The 25,935-nt window shown below is 46.7% G+C and overlaps 1 protein-coding gene across 2 annotated transcripts in view; it reads right to left on the bottom strand.

Moving 5' to 3' along the window:
* Nucleotides 1–25,935, bottom strand: part of chchd6a (coiled-coil-helix-coiled-coil-helix domain containing 6a) — a 234,671-nt gene that overhangs the window by 68,216 nt on the left and 140,520 nt on the right. For both annotated transcript variants that reach the window (XM_056273813.1, XM_056273814.1), the window contains exon 7: nt 13,463–13,598. In XM_056273813.1, the coding sequence (XP_056129788.1) occupies nt 13,463–13,598 (136 nt within the window). The remainder of the gene's footprint in view (nt 1–13,462; nt 13,599–25,935) is intronic.

Here is a 25,935-nt window from a genome sequence, read left to right as displayed (position 1 = left end):
GGTGCATGGAATTAAATGACAAATAAATGTTCCTGATTCCTTCCTGGTTTTGAAAAAACCTTTTCTCCCACCCATCCTACTTTATAAAACGCAGTAGTACCCAGCTATACAACTGCTGAGTGAAAAGAATAAAGAAACAAGGGGAGACATAAGGGACCCTGTGTAACAACAGCTATGAGCCGAATTCAACATTGCAGGTATGCCGGTGTACACTTAAGCCTACTGATTCACACCGACACTGTTTGGAATAGCTCATTTGCATTTTAAGGCGGCACCGTTGTGTTTGATAAGACTACAGCATCCATCCATCCATCATCCAAACCACTTATCCTGCTCTCAGGGTCGCGAGGATGCTGGAGCCTATCCCAGCAGTCATTGGGCGGCAGGCAGGGAGACACCCTGGACCGGCCGCCAGGCCCTCACAGGGCTCTCTCTCTAGCTCTCTCTCTCTCTCTCTCACACACACACACACACACACACACACACACACACACACACACACACACACACACACGACCTGCATGTCTTTGGACTGTGGGAGGAAACTGGAGCACCCGGAGGAAACCCACGCAGACACGGGGAGAACATGCAAACTCCACGCAGAGGACGACCCCCAAGGTTGGACTACCCTGGGGCTCGAACCCAGGATCTTCTTGCTATGAGGCAACCACACTAATCACTGTGCCACCGTGCTGCCTGCACCACCAAGACTACACCAATAAATGCAAAGATAGTCTTCTCTGGGATCCCCTTTAAATTGGTCCCTCTAGGAAAAAGAACAGTGCAGCCTCCGCAGGGAAAAAGACGCCACCACTGATAAGTCAACTGACTCTGACAGCTTTTAAAGGAACAAAACGGCGGGGGAACTTTTCTCACTTCGAAATGGACGGGCTGAAAGTCAGAGATGCCTCAGGGGCTAATCAAGGGAGAGGACCTTGATTCAGGCTCTACGCAACTGCAATACACCAGGCGATCCATGCACACACGCACGCACACTGATAATGTACGACCCACCGTGCTCTTCTAAAGACCGTCTTCAAAAGGTCTTCACTCCGGTCCCTGTTATCTCAGACCAGCTAATGTGGGGAGCAAACTTCACTGCTGCTGCTGAAGCATGCACACGTGCACCAAAACATGCAAATACACAATAAATCAACACACGGAGAGTCCCCTAAACACACACACACACACACACACACACACACACACACACACACACACATGCATGCATAGCTATATGAGTACATACTTTTGTGTCTGCACGCATACACACAAATGTGTGCAGACAGAAATTCACAATCACAAATGTTCTTCACAAATAGACATGAAATGATGCACGCGCACGCACGCACACACAGACACACACACACACACACACACACACACACACACACACATGATTGGTTAGGAGAGGAGAGAGGAATTGAATTTCGGCGAGCCGATTAGCGCATGCAGTATTAGTGCATGCCAGAGGAAGCATCGCTGCCCCTGAGCAAAGCAGAACAGAGTGGAGTGGAGAGGGGAGCCGAGCAGAACGGTACGTGGTGTGTGTACATGATGATCGACTACACCTTCAAAAACCCTCCGACTGTACAAACTTTGGAATAACTTGCTTTCATCGCGCCCCTCCTCTCGCTCTCATTCTCTTTAAGAATTTGAAGAAGTTAAAAGCTGCAGTGGTAACTGAAGCCCCTGAAGGAACTTCCTGTGCTCTGGAATGATACAGCAGTGAGCCCAGAGGGACAGGAGAGGAAACAGTGTCAAGGCAAATAATAAGGCTAGGCTTATCTTGGTGAATAAAACAGTGGTTCATAAGTAGTGTGTTGCTTTGTTGAGTGGTGTGCCTTGTCTGGTGTGCAGACGTGGATTGAAATTATGCCCAAATGGGAAAAAAAGAAAGATGGCGAGCCAAAATAACACCATCTCAACTTGCATAAACTTCTTCTTGACTTAAAGGGAAACCCTGGTGAGATCTACCTACAGTATCCAGCCTCCAAGTTTGCCGACGAGCCAGTATCTCCTGTACGTTTCACGCTTTCTTCTCGTATTTGCTTGCAGAGCATAATATGGCAATACTGAGAAATTGTTAAGCATGAATTTGCAAGTCGGGCGCCCGGGTGGCGTGGCGGTCTATTCCGTTGTCTACCAACATGGGGATCAGCAAGAAGGTTCTGGGTTCGAGCCCCGGTGGGGTCATCCCGGGTCGTCCTCTGTGTGGAGTTTGCATGTTCTCCCCATGTCTGCGTGGGTTTCCTCCAGGTGCTCCGGTTTCCTCCCACAGTCCAAAGACATGTAGGTCAGGTGAACCAGCCGTCCTAAATTGTCCCTAGGTATGAATGGATGTGTGTGTCGGCTCTGTCTTGGCGTGGTGGCCTGTCCAGGGTGTCTCCCCGCCTGCCGCCCAATGACTGCTGGGATAGGCTCCAGCATCCCCTGCGACCCTGAGAGCAGGATAAGCGGTTCGGATAATGGATGGATGGAATTTGCAAGTCCAGTTTCACACAGTGAAGCTTTGCCATTAAAATAAGGTGAGCAGCACTGGCACACAGTAAATCTAGAAGCAAATCTACAATAAGGTGCAACTTCTGACTTTCCACGGGGGCTGCAGCTCCCCCTAGTGGTGCGTGGAGTCCACCCCCCCAGTAGTGGCAGGTGGCTGTATAACATCTTAGACCCAACAGTACGCCTAACTTTTCCTAACGTACAAATGCAATAAAATAAAAGATAACTTCATTGTGAACAGTGGGCTGGGCAGCGTGGAATGTATCTTTAACAATAAAGTGAGTAAACACTCCATTCCAAATCTGCAACACAGGCACCTTACAAACTAAACAGTGACGTCATACTGTGGAGACGGGGGGAGGCGGTCGCTCTGACTGTCAGCGGTTCTCCACTGAGGGAGCACAATGGCTGATGGGACTGTTAACGACGTGGTGTTCTTGTTGTGGTTATTCTTCTGTTGTTGTTTTGGGGGTTCGACTCAGATTAAGTAGGAGACTGTTTACTGACTAACTGATTGTAGGACCGTGACCGTGGGGGCGGGGTGGGGGGGAATCTGAAAATCTGGAGCTTATTTCTGACTAGTTAGACTCAGCGGCAGGATGACACAGCACACGTTGCGCTGCTGTCCCTAATGAGGTGACCTTCACATCACTTACTCAGCCTCTTGGTGACAACGATGTGATGGCCGGGTTGGAGGCATGAAAAGATGAATACGAGACAGAAATTACAGGACAAAGAGCTTTAGTAGGACACAGACAGCATGTGCATTTATGTTCTTAATTTAATCTTCTTCTTCTTCTGGATTAATGGCGAATTGCAACCAAATGGAGCATTATCGCCACCTACTGTTGCATTAGACTCCTTAATTTATATCCTCTCCACCAGTCCGGTATCCCTGAGAAAGGTGAAGATACTTCCAAGGACATCATTTCCAGCGTTCCCCGTGAAAATGGATTTCAGGTCCATGTGCACAATTCCTTTTTGTTCCAACATGGCTTTCAGTATGATTCTCTGTCTTGCATATGTTGGGCAAATAAATAATACATGTTCCACTGTCTCTGGCTGGTGGCAGACATCAAAGTTCCCCGTTTGATGTTTCCTGGTGAGTTTCAATGAAGAATTTAGTCTAGTATGCCCTAATCTTAACCTGGTAATGATGTTGTTCTCTCCTGCTCTTCCCCCAAGTCCTGTCTTACTCATAGAGTCTGTATTTACCACAGATGATGTCTTACTCCCTGCTGTGAGTACGGACTGGACCAAGGTTTGGGTACTTTAGAATTAGATTCCTGTAAATGAAGACCACCATGGATATAGAGTTCTGCCCCCCCCCTTTTCTCCCAATTGTACCCGGCCAATTACCCAACTCTTCTGAGCTGTCCCGGTCGCCGCTCCAACCCCTCTGCTGATCCGGGGAGGGCTGCAGACTACCATATGCCTCTTCCGATACACGTGGAGTCACCAACCGCATCTTTTCAGCTGACAGTGAGGAGTTTCGCCAGGGAGATGCAGCACGTGGGAGGATCATCATATTCCCCCCCAGCCCCGAACAGGCGTCCCAACCGACCAGAGGAGGCGCTAGTGCAGCAACCAGGACGCATACCTACATCCAGCTTCCCAACTGCAGACACGGCCAATTGTTTCTGTAGGGATGCCCGACCAAGCCGGAGGTAACATGGGGATTCGAACCGGCGCTCCTCGTGTTGGTAGGCAACGGAACAGACAGCTACGCTAACTCGGACGCCCCGGAGATAGAGTTCTAAATAGGACAGAGATTCACAGTACAAATATTTTGTTTTCACATAGTGCGGTGCTCACTGTCTAGTTAAAATCACACTTGAACTAGTGGTGATGCTTAGAATTACTGTTATTGTTTATAATCACTTATTTTCTACAACATTCCTGCATCTTTTGTGATTTTTAGTTCCGCTTGCATTCGATCCAGCGTGGTTCACAACACACACGTGATGAATGATTGATCGTGTTAACTTGTGCACAGACAGACGTTCTGAAAATAGGAATGATGCAAGAGCCGGCAAGTTATACGGGAAGACGTGCAGTCTCACATCCACTTCAGTCTTTGTTTTCGGATGACAACCTGTTTTTCTTTGCTTGCTTTAACTGGTATCTCGCCTACTTATTATGGAAAATTAGAATCAAGACACGCAAGCTCCACAGACGAGTCAACCTGATGCCCGAGATGAGCCGAAAATGCAACTGTGTTCTGCTTTGAAGCGTCGTCACTCTTTTTTTTCTACAACATTTAGAGTAAAAAAAAAAAAAAAAAAAAAAAAACAAGTCTCACAGAGCTGGCGAGCTTGGATTTCTGTCTTTTACATCAGACACCCACTCTGAGACCTATTTCTAATGACAAGCTGTCTCTCCCCGTGTAAAACTTGGGAGACGCCGCTGAAAATACGCTCAAAATATACTTTCTCGTTGTTTCCAAAGTTCCCGTGAATAATTCTGATATTTCAAGCAAAACTGGATTTCCTTCTTTTACGTCAGACGGACCGTTGCTCCGAATGTCACAGGAAAGTTGAAAGGGGAACAGTGACGGGGCATTATTCTGCCCCCCATGTTGGCTTGTCTGAGCTAAGGTACTCAATGCAATCTGATATTTTGCATTTTTACATAGATTTCCACCCCTGTGCAGCACGGTGGCGCAGTGGTTAGCACGGTCGCCTCACACCAACAAGTCTGGGTTCGAGCCCCGGGGCAGTCAATCAATCTGTTAGGGCTCGGTCTGTTGACCAACCTGGCAACCAGCAATGAGAGCGGGGGAAGGGCGCGTCTGAAACACCTGCAGCCTACCCTACTCGTTAACCACTCTAGTATAAGTTTGTTTGCTTTCCAGAACTCGTCGCGAGTTCGTCCTGAACAGTCCCGTGAGTAAATTCTTCGTCTCGAGTTTTGTGACATTTCTGTGTCTCCCGGTGGAGTACAGATTGTAGTATTCTCCGTGTTTTTGCTTGTTTGATTATTCCCTTGTGTCAGTTCTCCTTGAGAGCTTGTTCGGAGAAGAACTCTCTTTGTGTTTTCCCCATTGGATTTTCCCATCGTGATTTTCTAGTTGAGATCAAGTTTTTGATATTCTAATTTCTCCTCTCTCACTGTGGATCTTATTACTCGGTTGGACTTCGGACTTTAAAGGAGCAGTTTGTGTTTTTTTTTCCCTTTCGGACTTTAAAGGAGCAGTTTACGTTTTTTCCCTTTCGGACTTTAAAGGAGCAGTTTACTTTTTTTCCCTTTCGGACTTTAAAGGAGCAGTTTACGTTTTTTCCTTTTCGGATTAAGGGGGCAGTTTACGTTTTCCCATTTTTAAGAAGCTATTCTCAAGTTCCGCCTGAAGCGCCTCCCCCTTCTGTCCAGGCCCGGCCGGCTCTCCTCTACGAGTCCTGCCAGGTTGGTGCTTTACCTTGTCTTGTGTTGTCGCTATTGGGTTCGTTCTACAAACCTTAACAGTACGAACTCGCCTTCACTATGAACCCAGACAACCCAGACGCCAATCCTGTCCGGGCTGCTCTCTATAAGCAGATTCAGCTTACAGCCTCTCACGGCCAGCAACTACAAGAGGCCGCTGTTGCCATGCAGGGCCTCCGGGCTCAGGTGCAACCCCTCCAGGCTTCGGTGGATTCTCTTTCGGCCCAGCAAGCGGCGCTCGCGAGCCAACAAGAGGAGGTTCTTAAGCAGTTGCAAACTCTCACAGCGGCTATAACCATCCAGCCAGCTGTCCCACCAGTTCCGGCCGCCCCTCCTCCAGCAGTGCCCGCAGCCGTTGCCTTAGACAATCCTACCGTTTATGTTTCGGATTTCCGGGAGCCCAGTATCTCCAATCCCAAGCCTTTTGATGGCAACTTTGAGACCTGTGCCACGTTCATCATGCAGTGTGAGCTTGTCTTCGCCCACCATTCCAGGGGGTTCACCACAGATGCTGCAAGAGTTGCTTACGTGACTAACCTGCTGACTGGCCGCGCTGCTCAGTGGGCCACTGCTTCCTGGTCCATGGGGGCCAGTTTCTGCTCTTCCTACGATGACTTTGTGGCTGAGCTTCGGAAGGTATTCCATCATCCAGTGTACGGTCAGGATCCGGGTGTCCGATTGAGCAGGATCCAGCAGGGCAGTGGCAGTGTCACTGACTACTCAGTCGAGTTCAGGCTGGCTGCGGCTGAGAGTGGCTGGAACGACCAGTCACTTCGGGTAACCTTCCGTAGGGGCCTCAGCGATGCCGTCAAGGATCAGCTAGCCACCCGGGAGGATCCTACCTCTCTCGACGACCTTATCAGCCTTGCCATCCGCATCGATGGACGTCTCCGCGAGAGAAGGCGCGAGCGAGGTCTACGGGGAACCGTTTCTACCTCTCAGCCATCCAGAGCTTCCGAAGGGGGCTCTTCTTCGTCGCACTCCACTTCCCCTGTGGCAAGCCTCTCCTCCTCCCAGACAGTGACAGAGGAGGAACCTATGCAGCTTGGGCGTACACGACTGACTCCCGCTGAACGTGAGGCCCGGTTCAAGGCAGGTCTCTGTCTTTACTGTGGTCTTAAGGGACACCGGATCAGCGAGTGTCCTACGCGGCCAAAAGATTAGGCTCACTGGGACCCCGGGAGATCCTAGTGAGCCGTCTTTCCTGTTCCCGCCATCCTGCTCCGGCTAACCATCTTGTGAGCGTTACCCTGGCTTGGGCAGACCAGCGGCTCACTGTAGGCGCACTCATCGATTCGGGAGCTGATGGGTGTTTCTTGGACTCTACGTTTGCTGCTCAAGCTAACATTCCATGTGAGGAATTGGAGAGGCCAATAGAGGCCTTTGCTCTGGATGAGCGCCGCCTGGCCAGTGTTACCCGACAGTCCTGTCCCGTGTCTCTCACTATTGCTGGAAACCATGTGGAGAGCCTTCAGTTCTTCGTCATCCAGTCTCCCTTAGTTCCTGTGATCTTGGGGCATCCCTGGTTGGCTCAGCATGAGCCACACATTGCTTGGTCGTCTGGTAACATTTTGGAGTGGAGCTCCTCCTGTCACGCCCGGTGTCTTCAGGCCGCACCTGGTCCAGCAGTCCAGACTGTTCCGATTGCCCCTCCTCCCGATCTTTCCTCTGTTCCTCCCGAGTATCATGATCTCGGGGAGGTCTTCAGCAAGACGCGGGCTCAGTCTCTCCCTCCGCATCGGCCATATGATTGTGCTATCAACCTCCGTCCTGGGGCCTCTCTCCCTAGCAGTCGTCTTTACAGCCTTTCCATTCCCGAGAAGGCTGCTATGGACGATTACATTTCAGAATCGTTGGCGGCAGGGCTCATCCGACCCTCATCCTCCCAGGTGGCAGCTGGTTTCTTTTTCGTTAAGAAGAAGGATGGTGGTCTCCGACCCTGCATTGATTATCGCCAACTCAACGACATCACCATCAAGAATAAATACCCCCTGCCTCTGATGAGCTCCACCCTCGAACCCCTGACCCAGGCGACTGTCTTCACTAAGCTGGATCTCCGGAACGCCTACCATCTCGTTCGGATCCGGAAAGGGGACGAGTGGAAGACAGCCTTTAAGACTCCCCGTGGTCATTATGAGTACCTGGTAATGCCGTTCGGCCTCACCAACGCCCCGGCGGTGTTCCAGGCACTCATGAATGACATCCTTCGCGACATGCTCGACCAATTCGTTGTCGTCTACCTTGATGACATCCTCATCTTCTCCAGGTCCCTCGAGGAGCATGTCCAGCACGTGCGGCAGGTTCTCGAACGCCTCCTTCGTAACCGGCTGTTCGTCAAGGCTGAGAAATGCCTGTTCCATTCTGAGTCAGTGGACTACTTAGGTTTTATCGTGGAGGGAGGCAAGACTCGAGCTGATCCTCGCAAGATCAAAGCGGTGGTGGAATGGCCGGATCCTAAGTCACGTAAGGAACTGCAGAGCTTCCTCGGGTTCGCGAACTTTTACAGGAGGTTCGTCCGAAACTACAGCTCTGTAGCAGAACCCCTCACCCGTCTAACCTCCCCCTCTCAGCCGTTCGTCTGGTCCCCAGCTGCTCGCTCTGCATTTCTGTCGCTCAAGGAGAGGTTCACCAGTGCCCCCGTCCTACTCCATCCCGATCCCAAGAGGCAGTTCATAGTTGAGGTGGACGCTTCGGACACCGGATTGGGGGCTGTGCTCTCCCAACGATCAGAGACCGACCAGAAGGTTCATCCTTGCGCGTTCTTCTCCCGCCGGTTCCTTCCCGCCGAGGAGAACTACGATGTTGGTAATCGGGAGCTTCTCGCTGTAGTGGCTGCACTTGAGGAATGGCGCCATTGGCTGGAGGGGGCAGAGCATCCATTTACCATCTGGACTGATCATAAGAACCTGACGTTCATCCGGGCAACCAAACGTCTCAATGGTCGGCAGGCACGGTGGGCCAGCTTCCTCAGTCGGTTCGACTTCACACTGACTTATCGTCCTGGCTCCCGCAACACCAAGGCAGATGCTCTGTCTCGTCAACACCTTAAGGAACCTGTAACGGTGGAGCCAAGTCCCGTCCTCCCTGAGACCAAGGTCGTTGGCGTGGTGACCTGGGGCCTTGAAACGGTGGTCAAGCGCGCCTTGCGCTCCAGTCCAGCCCCGAGCAACGTGCCGCCTCGCCGACTGTTTGTTCCGGACTCAGTGAGGTCTCGGGTCCTCAAATGGGGCCACACCAGTCAGCTCGCTTGCCACCCTGGAGTCCACCGCACTTTCACTTTCATAGCTCGACGGTTCTGGTGGCCCACTATGAGGAGGGACGTCAAGGAGTTCGTCATGGCCTGCACCATCTGTGCCCGCAGCAAGGCCTCTCACCAGGCACCGGCTGGTCTGCTGCAGCCCCTTCCTATTCCCAGTCGGCCCTGGTCCCATGTGGCGTTGGATTTTGTCTCTGGACTTCCTCCGTCTCAGGGCAACACAGTGATCCTGACGGTGGTGGATCGCTTCAGCAAGGGTGTTCACCTGGTGGCTTTGCCTAAGCTTCCTTCTGCTTCAGAAACCGCTGACCTCCTGATGAGCCACGTCTTCCGTTTGCATGGACTTCCCAAGGACATTGTGTCAGACAGAGGGCCCCAGTTTGTTTCCCGTGTGTGGCGTGCTTTCTGCAAGGGGTTGGGCGCCTCGGTCAGCCTTTCGTCGGGATATCATCCGCAGACTAACGGACAGACTGAGAGGATGAACCAGAGTGTGGAATCTGCTCTCCGTTGCGTCGCTGCCAAGAAGCCAACCTCCTGGAGTCAGTTTCTCCCCTGGGTCGAGTATGCGGTCAACTCCCTGGTCAGCTCCGCCACCGGCCTCTCGCCCTTTGAGGCATCCCTGGGTTACCAGCCGCCCGTCTTCTCTGCACAGGAGTCCGAAGTGGAGGTTCCCTCCGTGCAGACTCATCTGGACCGCTGTCGTCGTGTCTGGGAGATCACCAGGGCTGCGCTGCTCCGTGCTACGGAACGTGCCAGACGAGGAGCTAACCGTCGCCGATCCACAGCACCAGCTTACCAACCCGGACAGAGAGTCTGGCTGTCCACCAAGGATCTCCCCCTTCAGTCCTCTGCCAAGAAGCTGAATCCCCAGTTCGTTGGACCCTTCGAGATCCAGGAAGTACCCAGTCCTGCAGTTGTGCGTCTTAAGCTCCCGGCCTCCATGAAGATCCATCCGGTTTTTCATGTGTCCCGAGTAAAGCCTGTCTCCGAGAGCCCCCTTATGCCTCCGGCCCCAGCTCCGCCTCCCCCTGAGATTGTGGATGGGCATCCACAGTGGAAGGTCCGTCGGCTGATGGACGTCCGACGCAGGGGACGGGGGTTCCAGTATTTGGTTGACTGGGAGGGCTATGGGGTGGAGGAACGAAGCTGGGTATCCCGCCAGCTCATCATGGACCCTGGTCTGCTCGCTGAGTTCTATCGCCGTCACCCTGACAAGCCTGGCAGGTCGCCTGGTGGCTCCCGTAGAGGGGGGGGTACTGTTAGGGCTCGGTCTGTTGACCAACCTGGCAACCAGCAATGAGAGCGGGGGAAGGGCGCGTCTGAAACACCTGCAGCCTACCCTACTCGTTAACCACTCTAGTATAAGTTTGTTTGCTTTCCAGAACTCGTCGCGAGTTCGTCCTGAACAGTCCCGTGAGTAAATTCTTCGTCTCGAGTTTTGTGACATTTCTGTGTCTCCCGGTGGAGTACAGATTGTAGTATTCTCCGTGTTTTTGCTTGTTTGATTATTCCCTTGTGTCAGTTCTCCTTGAGAGCTTGTTCGGAGAAGAACTCTCTTTGTGTTTTCCCCATTGGATTTTCCCATCGTGATTTTCTAGTTGAGATCAAGTTTTTGATATTCTAATTTCTCCTCTCTCACTGTGGATCTTATTACTCGGTTGGACTTCGGACTTTAAAGGAGCAGTTTGTGTTTTTTTTTCCCTTTCGGACTTTAAAGGAGCAGTTTACGTTTTTTCCCTTTCGGACTTTAAAGGAGCAGTTTACTTTTTTTCCCTTTCGGACTTTAAAGGAGCAGTTTACGTTTTTTCCTTTTCGGATTAAGGGGGCAGTTTACGTTTTCCCATTTTTAAGAAGCTATTCTCAAGTTCCGCCTGAAGCGCCTCCCCCTTCTGTCCAGGCCCGGCCGGCTCTCCTCTACGAGTCCTGCCAGGTTGGTGCTTTACCTTGTCTTGTGTTGTCGCTATTGGGTTCGTTCTACAAACCTTAACACAATCGCCCCAATCAATCAAGTTGCATTTTATATAGCACTTTTCCAGTTGCGAAAGCCACTCAAAGCGCTTTACATTTCTGGTCAAATCTGAATTTCAGACACCTGTTACAAGCTGTTTTCTGTACAGTCGCCACCTATTTCGTATGCGTAAGGCCACCGAAATGTGATTTACAACGATTAACTTATTCATGTTATAAAAAGATTTGACATGGGCCGTTTGAGACTATAACACTAAGCAGACCAGCGACAGATCTTAGTCGGTATGCAGATAATGGATTGTCGACAGCAGTGGAATGGTCACCAGAAACTCCAAAGTTATTTTCCTGCACCTAACATTACCATTTCCATTATTACCGCGTGGGAATGAATCAGAGCCTCTGAACAGCACACAGGCTTTGCACATTAACACGGCCAAATGGGTCTCCATGTTAACTGTTCCAATAGAGTTCACCATTTCAGCGCATGCTAGGCGAACCACATGCGTAAAAGTCGGTTTCCACTCAACAAGTCAAACAGACAGACGAATGGATGACGTTGCTGACTAGTGAGCAACTATTGCAGCAGTGTCGTCACCAGCACTTGCTACCATCAATGTTACCGTTGGCCTAACATGACTTTTAACATCCTGTGACTTTACAACTGTATCATTCATAACTGCTTGATTTTCTAGAAACAACAGATGTGGGACGAGTATTAATCTTAACAATACGACTGGGTATTTCTCCCAAGTTTACTGATTATACTGCGGCCGTATCCATGTGTCACTTTTTCTTGCATAGCGGCTGGGCAGCTTGCTCACATACACAAACACTACGGCCCGTGTCGTTTAAAAACACAAGGCGAAACAAATAACAGCTCAATACCACAGCAGCCAGTATTTTATATTAGTCCCGGGTCGTCCTGTGTGCAGTTTGCATGTTCTCCCCTTGTCTGTGTGGGCTTCCTGCGGGGGCTACGGTTTCCTCCCACAGTCCAAACACATGTAGGTCAGGTGAATCGGCCGTACTAAATTGCCCCTAGGTGTGAATGTGTGTGTGTGTGTGTGTGTGTGTGTGTGTGTGTGTGTGTGTGTGTGTGTGGGCCCTGTGTGATGGTCTGGCGACCTGTCCAGGGTGTCTCCCTGCCTGCCACCCAATAACTGCCGGGATAGGCTCCAGCATCCCCGCAACCCTGAGGGCAGGATAAGCAGTTCGGATAATGGATGGATGGATGAATGGATGGATGGATCCACCCCTATGTTGGGGTATTAGGTGTCAAGTATTAGGTTTCAATTTTAAAAAAAAACCAGCAAAAACTATACAGTTAAAGCTTTGCAACTTAGCATCTTATTCTGTAATGGTGGTTTCCGACTTGGGTCCTCGGGACTCACATACCTGTTGGAATTCATTTCTGCCCGGTATCCAGCCATTTAATTAAGGAGTTTCTACACCTGGCACAACAGGCCGACGCAAACAACCCCCTTGCGGAAAACAAAACCAGTGTGTAATTTCATGCAAATGATATTATTGGTAACACATGCACCTAGAGTGGCGTTGGCTATTGATGTAGTTGTAAAAGGACCTACATTATCCTGGCTCTCTACATATTCATGTGTAATCAACATTTTTACACACATAGACACTCAGCGTGACCTACAAGGATTTTCCTTGTTATGATATATGCATTTCTGGGCCTTCTGAACACAATACTCCAAACCTCTGACGCCAAGGCTGCCTGACATCTTGTCCTGACTGCACACACTGCAAGGGAGCATTAAGCGAACAAGCACATCACTCTCATTACCGTCAGTGAAACTGTCAGTTGCAGGCGTCAGAACACGAGGCCAGCAGCTCTTGTCCCGGGCGCAACGACAGAGACCCCGTCTCAGTCTTTTGATGCTCACCTTGCCACCCTGCTGTAGAAAACAGGCGGCGATCTTGAGCGGATCGGGTAGGACAACCTGACTGATCCGAGGTTCATTTCCATTTTCATTTCGCGGCGCTACCTTGATGGTTCTGGTGCAGACCGCCCAGTTGCACCCTGACTGCACATTTTGACACATGCATGTAGTTAGGATTTTTTTTTCTTTCTTTTGATATACTTTATTGATCCCTGTGGGGAAATTACGCTCTGCATTTAACCCATCTTAGCGGTGTAGCTAGGAGCAGCGGGCAGCACCCATGCATCACCCGGGGACCACCTCCAGTTTGTCTTGCCATGCGTCGGTCAGGGGCACAGACAGGAGTACTAACCCTAACATGCATGTCTTCTTGATGAGGTGATGAGGCGCTATGTGTCTCTCACACTGTGCTCACCTTCTTGGCATCATTGATACACTGCAGGTACTCTTTGGCCAGGTCTGAGCAACGAAGGGTCTCGTCTCTGTTCTCCTTGTAGCAGTTTAAGATCTGGGCCTGCAGACCAGGACACACCGGTTCTGTGTTACGAGGCCTGCAGAGGAAAAGAAAGATGAGAGAGAGAGAGTGAGACAGAGAGAGACAGAGAGAGACAGAGACAAACAGACAGACAGAGAATTGAATTTTAAAACCAGTCTTTATTTAACATACCCTATTAAACAAGTTTAACAACAACACATTTATCAAACTTATTTAACAAAAAAGATGACATCTTTTTAGCGATATGAACAATATGAACAAAGAGAGACAGAGAGACAGAAGACAGATAGAGACAGAGAGAGACAGAGACAAACAGACAGACAGAGAATTGAATTTTAAAGCCAGTCTTTATTTAACATACCCTTTTAAACAAGTTTAACAACAACACATTTATCAAACTTATTTAACAAAAAAGATGACATCTTTTTAGCGATATGAACAATATGAACAAAGAGAGACAGAGACAGAGAGACAGAGGACAGACAGAGACAGAGAGAGACAGACAGACAGAGACAGAGCATGAGACAGAGCACGAGAGAGACAGAGAGAGACAGGGAGAGAGACAAAAAGAGAGCGTGACAGAGAGATTGAGACAGAGCGAGACAGAGAGAGAGACAGAGACAGACAGACAGAGACAGAGAGAGACAGAGCACGAGACACAGAGAGAGACAAAAAGAGAGAGACAGACAGACAGACAGAGACAAAGAGAGACAGAGCACGAGACACAGAGAGAGAGACGGAGACAAAAAGACAGAGACAGAGACAGCGAGAGACATAAAGACAGCATGGCAGAGAGATTGAGACAGAGCGAGAGAGAGAGAGGGAGACAGAGAGAGGGAGAGGGAAAGACCTTTCATCAATGGTCCAATTTTTCATTCACATTAAGATAACTATATTACACAGATACTCATATACATAGTGAAAACAGAGGGAGAGAGAGAGAGAGGGAGAAGAGGATGGACAGTAGAACAGTAGAGTGGAGACAGGAGACAAAGGGGAGGAAAAAGTTAGTTAGGTTTTGGTTCCTGTCCTACTGACAGGAGAGGATTTATGACAGCAAGCCCCAACAATCCTACTGAGTCAGCTCGAGTTCATCATGTACTTTCTAAAACTGTAGAAACTAAAATCCATCCATCCATTATCCAAACTGTTTATCCTGCTCTCAGGGTCGCAGGGATGCTGGAGCCTATCCCAGCAGTCATTGGGTGGCAGGCGTGGAGACACCTTGGACAGGCTGCCCGGCCATCACAGGGCCCACACATTCACACCTAGGGACAATGTAGTACGGCCGATTCACCTGACCTACATGTCTTTGGACTGTGGGAGGAAACCGGAGCACCCAGAGGAAACCCACGCAGACACGGGGAGAACATGCAAACTCCACACAGAGGACGACCCGGGACGACCCCCAAGGTTGTCCTACCCCGGGGCTCGAACCCAGGACCTTCTTGCTGCAAGGGGACTGCGTTAACCACTGCACCACCGTGCCGCCCGAAACTAAAATAAAATAACTAATTAACTGATAGTTGGGAAAAGAGGGCGCATAACAAGGTAAAGGGACGACCAGCTCTGTCCCAACACTGTGTGAAGACAGAACTGAAAGACAAGAGCTCTGTGGTGGACTAGAGGCTGTTCTCTCAACATGAAAAAAAAATAAACAAAAAAATGCAAGGCTGAATGTGAATATGCCCATAACCCCTCGAACCCCAAACTCTCCATTGCTGCCAAACTACATTAAAACTGCTCCCTTCAAAATAATGTTGGTCTAACAACCCAATTGGGTCCAACAACTCAATTATAAAGAATCTACCTGGTGTCCGGCAAATGCGCTACCCCTAATAGACTACGCCTCAGCCATATTAAATTTAACAGGAAGAAGGGATATTATCAATTCTGAAAAAAAAAGGGTGAAAAACAATCAATGTCCTCACCACTGTACTGGCAGCATAATCTTCAGTATGTATGATGCGAATAACAATGCAAATTATGCAATTACTTCTATATCACATCTGATTGAGTGGGTGGGATTGATTTGATCAATTAAAGAAGAAAGCCCGGCTCCAAGAGATTGCACGGGCGGGGATTAATATGACAAGAGAGTTGTGGTATAACTGGTCTTCACCGGCCTGTCGGCATGCTGGGTGGCTGTGACAGGCTCAATGCCAGGTTGCCATGCTGCATGCCGTAATGGCCTCTGACTGATTAAGGCAGGAACAAGCGGGTTAAGTCACTCGCACACCTACCCAAATATGATGACGCACACCGGACACACACACACACACACACACACACACACACACACACACACACACACACACACACACACACACACACACACAAACGGCGTCCGGGTAGCGTAGCAACATGGGGATCTCCGGTTCAAATCCCCCGTGTTACCCTCCGACTTGGTCAGGCGTCCCCACAGACACAATTGGCCGTGTCTGTGGGTGGGAAGTCAGATGTGGGTGGGTGTGTGTCCTGGTTGCTGCACTACCGCCTCCTCTGGTCGGTCAGGACGCCTGTTTGGGGGGGTAGGGGGAACTGTGGGGGACTAGCGTGATCCTCCCACGCGCTACGTCCCCCTGGTGAAACTCCTCCCTGTCAGGTGAAAAGAAGCGGCTGGTGACTCCGCATGTATGGGAGGAGGCATGTGGTAGTCTGCAGCCCTCCCCGGATCAGCTGAGGGGGTGGAGCAGCAACTGGGACGGCTCGGAAGAGAGGGGTAATTGGCTAAGTACAATTGGGGAGAAACCCCCCCCCCCCCCAAAAAGAAAAAAATACACACACACACACACACAGTACACAAAATCATAAACTCATGCACATTCACAGGTACAATTCACAACCCACAATGCATAACACACTACAACAAACTCCTCCGCCGACACTCCGCCACCACTGCAGTGCTCGCCAGCTCCATTTTTCTCCTGGAGGAGAGTTTACCACTGGGTCTAATTGAAAGTTGAATTAAGGACTCCTTGCTCTGATTCAGAGAGGAGAACTGACCCTGGCATTTCAATTACAAGACATCCACAGCATGGCCTCACACCTGCAATCGATCGTGCTCACACACAAACACGCACACAATCAGTACCACAGATGTAATGTGATGAGAAAAAAAAAATAAAACCAAAAGAGAAAACCGAACGAAAGATGAAAAGATGAGATGGGAATTAAAGGAAGTGTCCATCAGTGCCCCGTCACAGCAGTTGCGGTTTAAAGAACAGGCGGCCTATCGCCTCGCCCTGTTCTCCCGCACTACCGCCGATGCTTTATCTCCTCCTTGTTCCACCCTTCTTCCCCTCCCTCACTTTTTATTTTCTCCCTTTCACGGTCCTCTCTTTCACTTTGACCCCCCCCCCCCCCCTGTCAACCCGACGGCTCTCATCAACGTACAGGAGACACCGAGGCACCCCATCTCTTTCCTCTGCCTCCCTATCTCTCTCTCTCTCTTCTGAGGCTGGCTGAGATAAGGAACTCTCCTTTAATTTGAAATAAACGGCGTTCATCAGGAAAGCTAAAGCATCCTGATAGTGCCGCGTGGTTTATTAAAGGGGCCTGGAGCAGAAAATTGCTTCAGCCGCGGCAAAGCTAAAGCTCTGTCCACACTTTACACCAAATTGAAGCTGAGGTCTTAAATCAGAAATATTAACTGAGCCGCTTAAAAAAAAAAGGTTTTCAGCTGGAATGGAGGATAGCGGAAGGGCTGCCTGTTGTGGCGTTTGTGCTTTGCAGGGGCTGTGTCTGTGCTTGTGTGTGTGGGAGAGAGCGTTAATTTTTGGGGCTACTTATTTTCTTTTTTTTCGTGCACATCTGTGAGCGGTAACACAATAGAACACACACAGCCAAGATTAGCCGTTTAATTAATGAGGCTGACCGTAATTTCTAATCTCCGTCTACGAAAGCGGAGGCGCAGAAAAACAAAGAGTCCTCAGAATTGTGAACCACGCAAGAGGAGCTCAAAGAAAAAGGGAGAGGGGGAGAAATGAAAGAGGAGAAATTAAAAAATGGAAAAGACGCTAAACACAACAACCACAAAAGCCTCTGTTGGTAAAGCTACGAAGCTGATAAGGATGATGCTTTTATCATCTCTAAACCATGCCTCTCTCTGAGCTAGTGATTTTTTTTTGTTCTTACTTTAATGGCTGCAGCCATAAATTTGAAAAAAAAAATTCATCTTTGTTGTCATTTTATTCATATCTTGACAAGTAAAAAGTGGCGGTATCACAACTCTGCTATGGGCAAGCAATTTGCAAATCTTGTTAAAATGTCAGGGAACAGCAAACAAAGCCTTCGGAGGAAATGGGAGGAGACAATTCGGTGGCTGTCCCGTGGGTTAAAAACAACTCAAGTTGTGCACTCAAGTGGCTGCACCACCTCACTCTCGAAAGACTAAATTCCAACTCATTGTATGCGCTGAGCTGAACTCCAAATTCTCACTTAGGATGGTACTGTCTATGCTTCCTTCCTCTAAGCTTACCTGGACCTCTGTAGATAACCATAGTTTGCCTGGCTAAGCTCATCTTTTTTTTAAAATTCACGTTCTGGATAGTACAGTTACAGTAGCTGTTCATTTACCAGTGTAGCCTATGAGGAATTGCACAGCACTGCTACTACCCCTACCATGACTGTACTTGTGTGTTCCTTGAATTACAGGTCATACAATAAATAATAGGGCAATAAACAGATCTTTCTCTAAAGATGACCGTAGCGCAAACGAGTGAGTTGTTTTTATCCATCCTTGAACATAGTTTATTAATTAGATGATAACTGACAACACCAAGGATCTTAAAGGATCCTGTGGACTTGGGTGCAAACATGAATGTAGGTGGATATCAGTTTCATATCCTTTTCAACAATGTTATCATTCATTCAGTGTGCATATACTGAATATTCCTGTTGATATGTATCTTAGTGGGCAATAATTTTATATTTGTAGTACGAAACAACAGTGGTTCTTAGTTTGGTCCTTTGGTCCCAAATACTATTGGTTTTCTATTCTGCCGGGCAGCTCAATTTATTCACCTTTCATTCCAGGTATTCTGACCAAAGATGCTTGACCTAAATAAAATTTGTTGGTTTCTATCTCTTCCTTTGTTCCTTCATTTGGAAACACCCTCTACCGCTACTAGGTGTAACAGCATTGGAAATGAACGGGTGAGATAGGAATGAGACACGGGTACAGGTCTGAAAATGTACTTTATGTCACTCTTTTGTTTTTTAGGTTCTGGACAGTGCTCTAAAGCTCTATTAATCAATAAGGCCACTCAAGTCTCAACCTTAAACATTTATTTTCTTAAAGAAGCTGGCTAGTGTAGCCAACGCTAATTGGCCATGTTGGATAAACAGGACGCAATCAAAGCCAACATTTCAACATATACTTGTGTGATACAATGATGTCACTCACAGAATAATAGAATAAAGCTAAAATTTCTAAAAATGCAAGTCATATGTTAGTTGCATTTTAATAAATACCTATATGTTATGGACACAGTCTTTACACAAATGAGCAAAATTGTGATGGTTTTGCATTTTTGTGAAATTTGGCCACTAACCCCCATTCATTTAACTGCTTCAAGTGCCCCTAGTGGTCATTTTCAGAATAGCATATTAATGAGCCTGAAGTACATCTTTGTTCCAGCCTCCAATCGGGGAAGTTTAAGACCTGGAACAACAGGTGAATGTAATGAACTACCGAGTAGAATAGAAAACTGCAATAATAGTGGCACTCAGACTGGACTGAGAACCACTGATGCTCCATTTTGCATCAGGCTTCTGACTGGGAGATGCACGTGGACCTGAAGAAGAGACTTGTCTTTCCGGAAGAGGCGGCAGTAACCTCACTCCAACCAGACATGGTACTTCTACCAAGCAGCACAAAAACTATCTTAGTAGCTGAACTCACAGTGCCCTGGGAGGACAGGCTATCCATCTCTCACCAACAGAAGAAAGCCAAGTACCAGGATTTGATTGATAAAGCTCTCGTCAAATGATGGTACGCAACTTTGCTTCCCATCAAAGTCGGCAGCCGTGGTTTCCTAGCAACATCAGTGTGCGATTTCCAGCAGAAGATGGGTTTGGAACCCAGACAACTGAGGCAAGCCATTGGTGAGATAGTCTGGCAGCTGAGACCAGCTCAAGATGTTTGTGGTTGATGAGACAGTTGGAACCCTTCTGCAGGTGAAGACTAATTTGGTCTTTGTTGCCCCACTCAGGTGAGGCATACAGGCCAAGGGGCGAAACGCTTGTGACCCTGAGATACCTGCTGAAGATGCAGATGCACCACAATGCGAATGCTCTGACCACCCTTCCACCAAGGAACGCTATCAAGCGGAGTAACTTGCAACATCCTGAGTAGCTCCTGCAGTTTCTGCTTGTAGCAAAGCATCTCTGATGTTTATTGCACCTGTATTGTCTATTGTGAAGTGTGCTTATCACGGTGGAGTCAGTGCTGTACAGACAATAATGGCTAAGTAGCTTTCAACAGTAACAAACTCTTTTTAACAACCCCAAGGCATGAGAAGGAGAAAAAGAAGGAAATAAAATTAGACTGAGACAGAAAGTCTGTGGGTAATTTATCAGTCCATATCATTTCATCAGCTCCAAAAATATTTCAGCAGTTCATTTTTTTATTTACTCAAGCATCATTATGTTGTATGATCCTTCTCTCTGAGATACTAGATGATAAGGCCTGAGTTTTGAAGGAAAAAACAGATCTCAATATCAACAGCACATTAATTAACAAATCATATTTTCTGTTGTATTTTAGTATACTAATATTTACAATGAAATGCCCATTAAACTACAGAAAATTACATTCCAACTGTCATGACTGCTGTTTGTGTCTGTGGCTCCTCCATGAATTAATGTGAACTGTGTACGGAAAGCCTCGAGGGCCAAGACAGGAGTAGTAAAAGGCGGGAGGAACAAAGCCTACTTTGTGTTCACAATATGCAAACCATTTGGACCATGAAAAGGACTCAAAACAAACCACTGCCAGACCACCAGTTTGGTTCTTTTCAGTTTAGCTTGGAGTGTTTACACATTACAAATACTGACTAAACGCTCTGAGTCCACCTGGAAGGCTAAAATGGACCAAGTGTGAAAACATCCTTAATCTGCATGATTATTTGTTTCTTACTGTATCTGACATACTGTAAATGCATTTCTGCCACCCCAGCACAACCCCTGCCCACCCCCACAACTGGTATTGGAGCGAATTACAGCTGTTTTCAAACAGTTGTAATGTAAAATAATAAGTTGTCATAAGTAATAATAATAAGTAATAATAAAAAATAATAATAATGGAATAATAATATAATAATAATATAATGTAATATATATATAACAATAATATAATACGATAATAAATAAATAATAATGTAATATGTTTTAATGTAGTTGTAATGTAAAATGGAAACTTTAAAGCTGCTTAATGTCTTTGAACAAAAACAATTTGTTGTGATTATATTTTGTCTCCTATATGAGAATTGATTTTATTATTATTGTCTTAATTTTTTTTTATCTTTTCATTTCTGTGTAATTTCATGTTAAAGATATTTTAGCTTTTGTAATGACTGGTGTTTTTTGTTTAGCTTTGTTGATATAGTCTATAAATAGGAAAAATATAAATGATAGAGTTAAGATAATATTGTGATGGCATTTTTGAATTGTACATGTCCTTGACTTTGTACTCACACACACTGGAAACAAAAACTTGTTTTGCACAGATAACAGGGAGCGCTCATCACCGGGACAGGTTTTTTATCACTTAAGTTTTCCTGGTGGTTTGTTATATTGAATATATTTATTTTACGTAGAGGCAAAAAACTTTCTTGGCACACTCTTAGACCCTTATATTACTAATGTGACTTGTTAAAGGCACACCTGAGATAAATGTTATGTAGACATGAAAAACATGTGCAGTTTTCCTTCATCACTTCTCTCTGGCCTTGGCAGCATCAATACCTTAACGTTTTGCTGTTTTAATGTTTGTCTTGCTCATATTTCTTTACCAACACAATTTTCTCCTCTTGACAGAAGTACACTGCTCTGGATCAGTCTGTACTGCATGCAGGTGGCTACTTACTACAAACCCTTTCCCCTTTATGTAAACCTGGAAAATATTTAAAAAACCAAATGTCAGCAATTCAATATCTGACCTCTCATTCCTCTCTGAATCAATACGGAAAGATAACTCCTTTAAAAATCCATTTATCGCAACAACTCTGACAAGCTGGTGGAAATTCAACAAACTGTGAGGTTACACTCATCCCCAAATAAGCTCACCCCAATTTGGTCCAACCCAGATTTTAAAGTTAAAAAAACCCTATTAATCTTCAAGTCTTGGAAGCGACAAGGGATCACTCATCTGGAGCATATTTTCGAAAACAATTTTTAGCATTTCCAACATTAATCCAGAGGTATGACGTCGATGGTCGCAGCTTTCTGGGTTATCTCCAACTTCTGTAGTCGCTAAAAGTAAAAATCAAATTAACTAACAACACTCTTCTACCACCTCCGGTGATCAACGATCTTACTTAGGAATCAGGTTCCCCCCCAGCCCACAGCAGTGCAATATAAAGATAAAACCACACATCCAAAACCTACAAGAACGTCAACAACACGCATACTAACATATATATCTACACTAACACATATAGCCTAACTAAACAAAAAAATCACTGTCCAAGGGAACGAACGCCAGCCAGGATGACCTGGATGACCAGGATGACTGCCGGTCTGCATTGGCTAGCAGTTAGCTTAGAATGCCCCGCTTCTGCGTCCTGTCAGAATACCCTCGGTGCTTCCTCCTCAGCACAGCTCCAGGCAAGGGCCGTGGTGCTTGGGCCCACAGGATGCAGCAGACCAGGCTCCCCCAGCTGATCCAACATCAGCCCTCCCAGCCAGACACCCTCGACACACCTTCCCACACTCCACACGACGACACCAAAAACACCACAGTCAATGCCAGTCGAGGCCACCACCAGACCGCCCTGTGTTATCGAAACTGCTGGTCTGCACGGGCTAGCAGTTAGCTTAGCCTGCCCCGCTTCCGCATCCTGTACTCATATCGCTGGCTTAAAAAAAACTTTTTCTAGAATATACAAACTCTTATTAAAAACCGATGACACAGTGTCATCGGGATCTCTAAATTCTGGTATCATCGCGGACCTCAGACACCAGAATTTATTGGGGTTATTCCCTTGCACTCACATGTGGACACTACCCATACACATAGGTGGACACATCAAATGCACAGACACACTGCTAGCATCTGCCTCACACACTCTCTGGAACACTCTCTGGAATATATCCCTTTTCATAGTCCTTCATCCCCCTTTTTTCTGTCTTCTCCTTTATCGCTATAACTGCTATCCTAAACTGATATCAACTGCATTTTCATCGTCATCTAATATGAACATGCGCGACAAACACATCACAAAAGACTGCCTGAAACATGATGAATAAGAACAAGACTTGGTCAAAAACTAGTACATGGCTGGGCTGTGTATGGTCAATGTTCAAAACTGTGGGCAATTTGTTACAGGGATGGTCAGTGGTAGTGTCTATATTGTGGGGAATTAACATGGGGAATGTTCCATTCCCCATGTTAATTCTGCCTGTTTCACCCAATTTCAACCAATTACAATTTCAGTGTTGGAGACTACAGTCTCCAATATGAGCTCCTCCTCCTGCATCCTAGACATCATTCCCACTAAGCTACTCAAGGAAGTATTTTCCACTGTCAGCCCCATTATTCTTCAAATTCTTAATAATTCCCTGGCCTCCGGTTATTTTCCAAACAGTTTTAAGCATGCCATCATTCACCCATTGCTGAAGAAACCTAATTTAGACCCCCTGTCCCTAAGTAACTACAGGCCAATCTAAAAATTATCTTTTTTATCTAAGGTTCTGCAGAGAGTAATTTCTTCTCAGTTGATTGTGAATGTTCTCATTCATCCAGGTCATGGTTATCCAAAGGAGTTGAATCAAGTGCAACTGGACTTGTATATATACCAAGTCCAGTTGCACTTGATTCAACTTCTTTGGAGAATCTCAGTTGACTTCTTTTATGAACACATATACTGTTTTTAATAGTTTCTAGTCTGGTTTTAGAGCACTTCATAGTACTGAGACAGCTCTAGTTAAGGTCACTAATGATCTACTGCTGAATGCAGACAGAGATGACTGCTCAATTTTAGTTCTTTTGTCTTTGACACAGTTGATCACAACATCCTCCTACACTGCTTAGAGACTTGGGTTGGCATCAAGGGCTCGGCTCTTAACTTATTACACTCTTACCTCACCAACAGAACCTTTTCTGTTGTTCTGGGTAACTCTATCTCCTCAGTGGCTCAGTTGAGTTGTGGTGTCCCTCAAGGCTCAGTTTTTGGCCCCCTTCTCTTCTCTATATACATGCTACCCCTTGGCCAGGTCATTCAAAATCACCATGTGCTCTACCATTTCTATGCTGACGACACTCCGTTATACATGCCACTAAAACCCACTGATCCTAGCACCCTATTAAATCTCACAGCTTGCCTCACTGACATTAAATCCCGGATGTCCAAAAATGTTCTTAAATTTAATGATAAGTCTGAGGTCATTCTGTTCGGTCCTGAAAATTCCATCAGTCCATTTGCTACTAATCTTGGTGGTCTGTCAAGTAATCTTAAACAGGCTGCTAGGAATCTTGGGGTAATATTTGATGCTAACCTCAGTTTTGACAATCAAATTAAACATGTTGTTCAGTCATGCTTTTTCCAACTCAAGCTAATCTCCAAAATTAGGTCATTTTTATCAATTCGATTTGCAAAAAGTTGTACACGCTTTTATCTTTTCTCGACTTGACTACTGTATTGCACTTTATTCTGGTATCAGCAAGGGCTCACTCCACCGTCTGCAGTTGGTACAAAATGCCGCTGCTCGGCTCATTACAGGAACAAAGAGGCATGACCATATCACTCCTGTGCTTGCCTCACTACACTGACTCCATGTTATATTTTGAATTGATTTAAAAAATTTACTGCTCACTTTTAAGGCTTTAAATGGTATTGCTTCTTTATACATTTGTGATTTATTGACTTGATATGTCCCCCCTCGACCATTAAGGTCTGCAGATGGAGCCCTGCTAGTTAATCCCAGGTCTCGGTTGGTTACAAAGGGTGATTGGGCTTTGCTGTTAGAGCACCCACACTATGGAACGCTCTTCTTGCTGAGCTAAGACGAACCAAGTCTTTAGCTTCTTTTAAATCTCATCTTAAAACTTTTCTTTTTATGAAAGATTTTACAAATGTTTGATATTTGTTTTTATTTTTACTGTTTTTAATTTTACTCTTATTTGATCTTACTCTTATTCCTGCCTTGTCTGGTTTTATCTGTATTTTCTTTTTTTTTATGAAGCACTTTTTAACATTGTTTTAGAAAGGTGCTATATAAATAAAATCATTATTATTATTATTATTAATGTGAATTCCTGGATATTAAATGTTCATCTGCAATTTTCTGTAGTGGTCCCAGTACACAGAAAATGGTTAAGCTACATTCGAGTATCCACAAGCAGCAATATATTCCGTTTGTTGGTGTGCAATAAATGTGGAATGAGCTAGAACTGCTACGCCGATTCATTTTGAAAGAGCAGCGCCTACTTCCCTGGAGAACACACCGGAGAAAACATCACGTTTGGACTACGTGAGGCTTTGGCCAGCTGGCATTTGTGGGAACAGCAGCTAGTTTGCATCAGCACTGACAACGGGTCCAACGTTGTGAAGGCCATCGAACTCAACCACTCGGTCAAACTTCAGTGTTTTGGCCACAGGCTGCATCTTGCCATTGGTAAATGTAAACGAATACATGTGTTTTATGTGGCATTATTGTAATCTATTGCAGTTTTATTTTGTAATCCGAACAGATCAATTATTCATTAGGATGATTCATGCGTGCCCATTTTATTAATTTATGTTATTGTTGTCAATTGCATGGTACAGCGAAATATTGAGTTCTCACTGTCTTTATTTTACCTGAGTCCAACCTTGCCAAAGAGGGGGAAAAGTATGCGATGGCATTTTGGCAACTGTCTAAATATTATTGATTTGAAAAAAATTGCAAATGTAATGTGCATATGTCCATCCATCCGTTATCTGAACCGCTTGTGCTGCTCTCAGGGTTTGCGGGGATGCTGCAGCCTATCCCAGCAGTCATTGGGCAGCAGGCGGGGAGACACCCTGGACACACACGCACACGCACGCGCACACACACACACACACACACACACACACACACATTCACACACACACACACACACACACACACACACACACACACACACACACACACACACACACACACACACACACACACACACACACACAGGGACAATTTAGTAATGC

This window comes from Lampris incognitus, chromosome 2 (genome assembly GCF_029633865.1).
Source record: "Lampris incognitus isolate fLamInc1 chromosome 2, fLamInc1.hap2, whole genome shotgun sequence".
Taxonomy (NCBI): Eukaryota; Metazoa; Chordata; class Actinopteri; order Lampriformes; family Lampridae; genus Lampris; species Lampris incognitus.
Note: the sequence above shows the minus strand (reverse complement) of the source record. Positions and strands in the feature narration are given on the sequence as shown.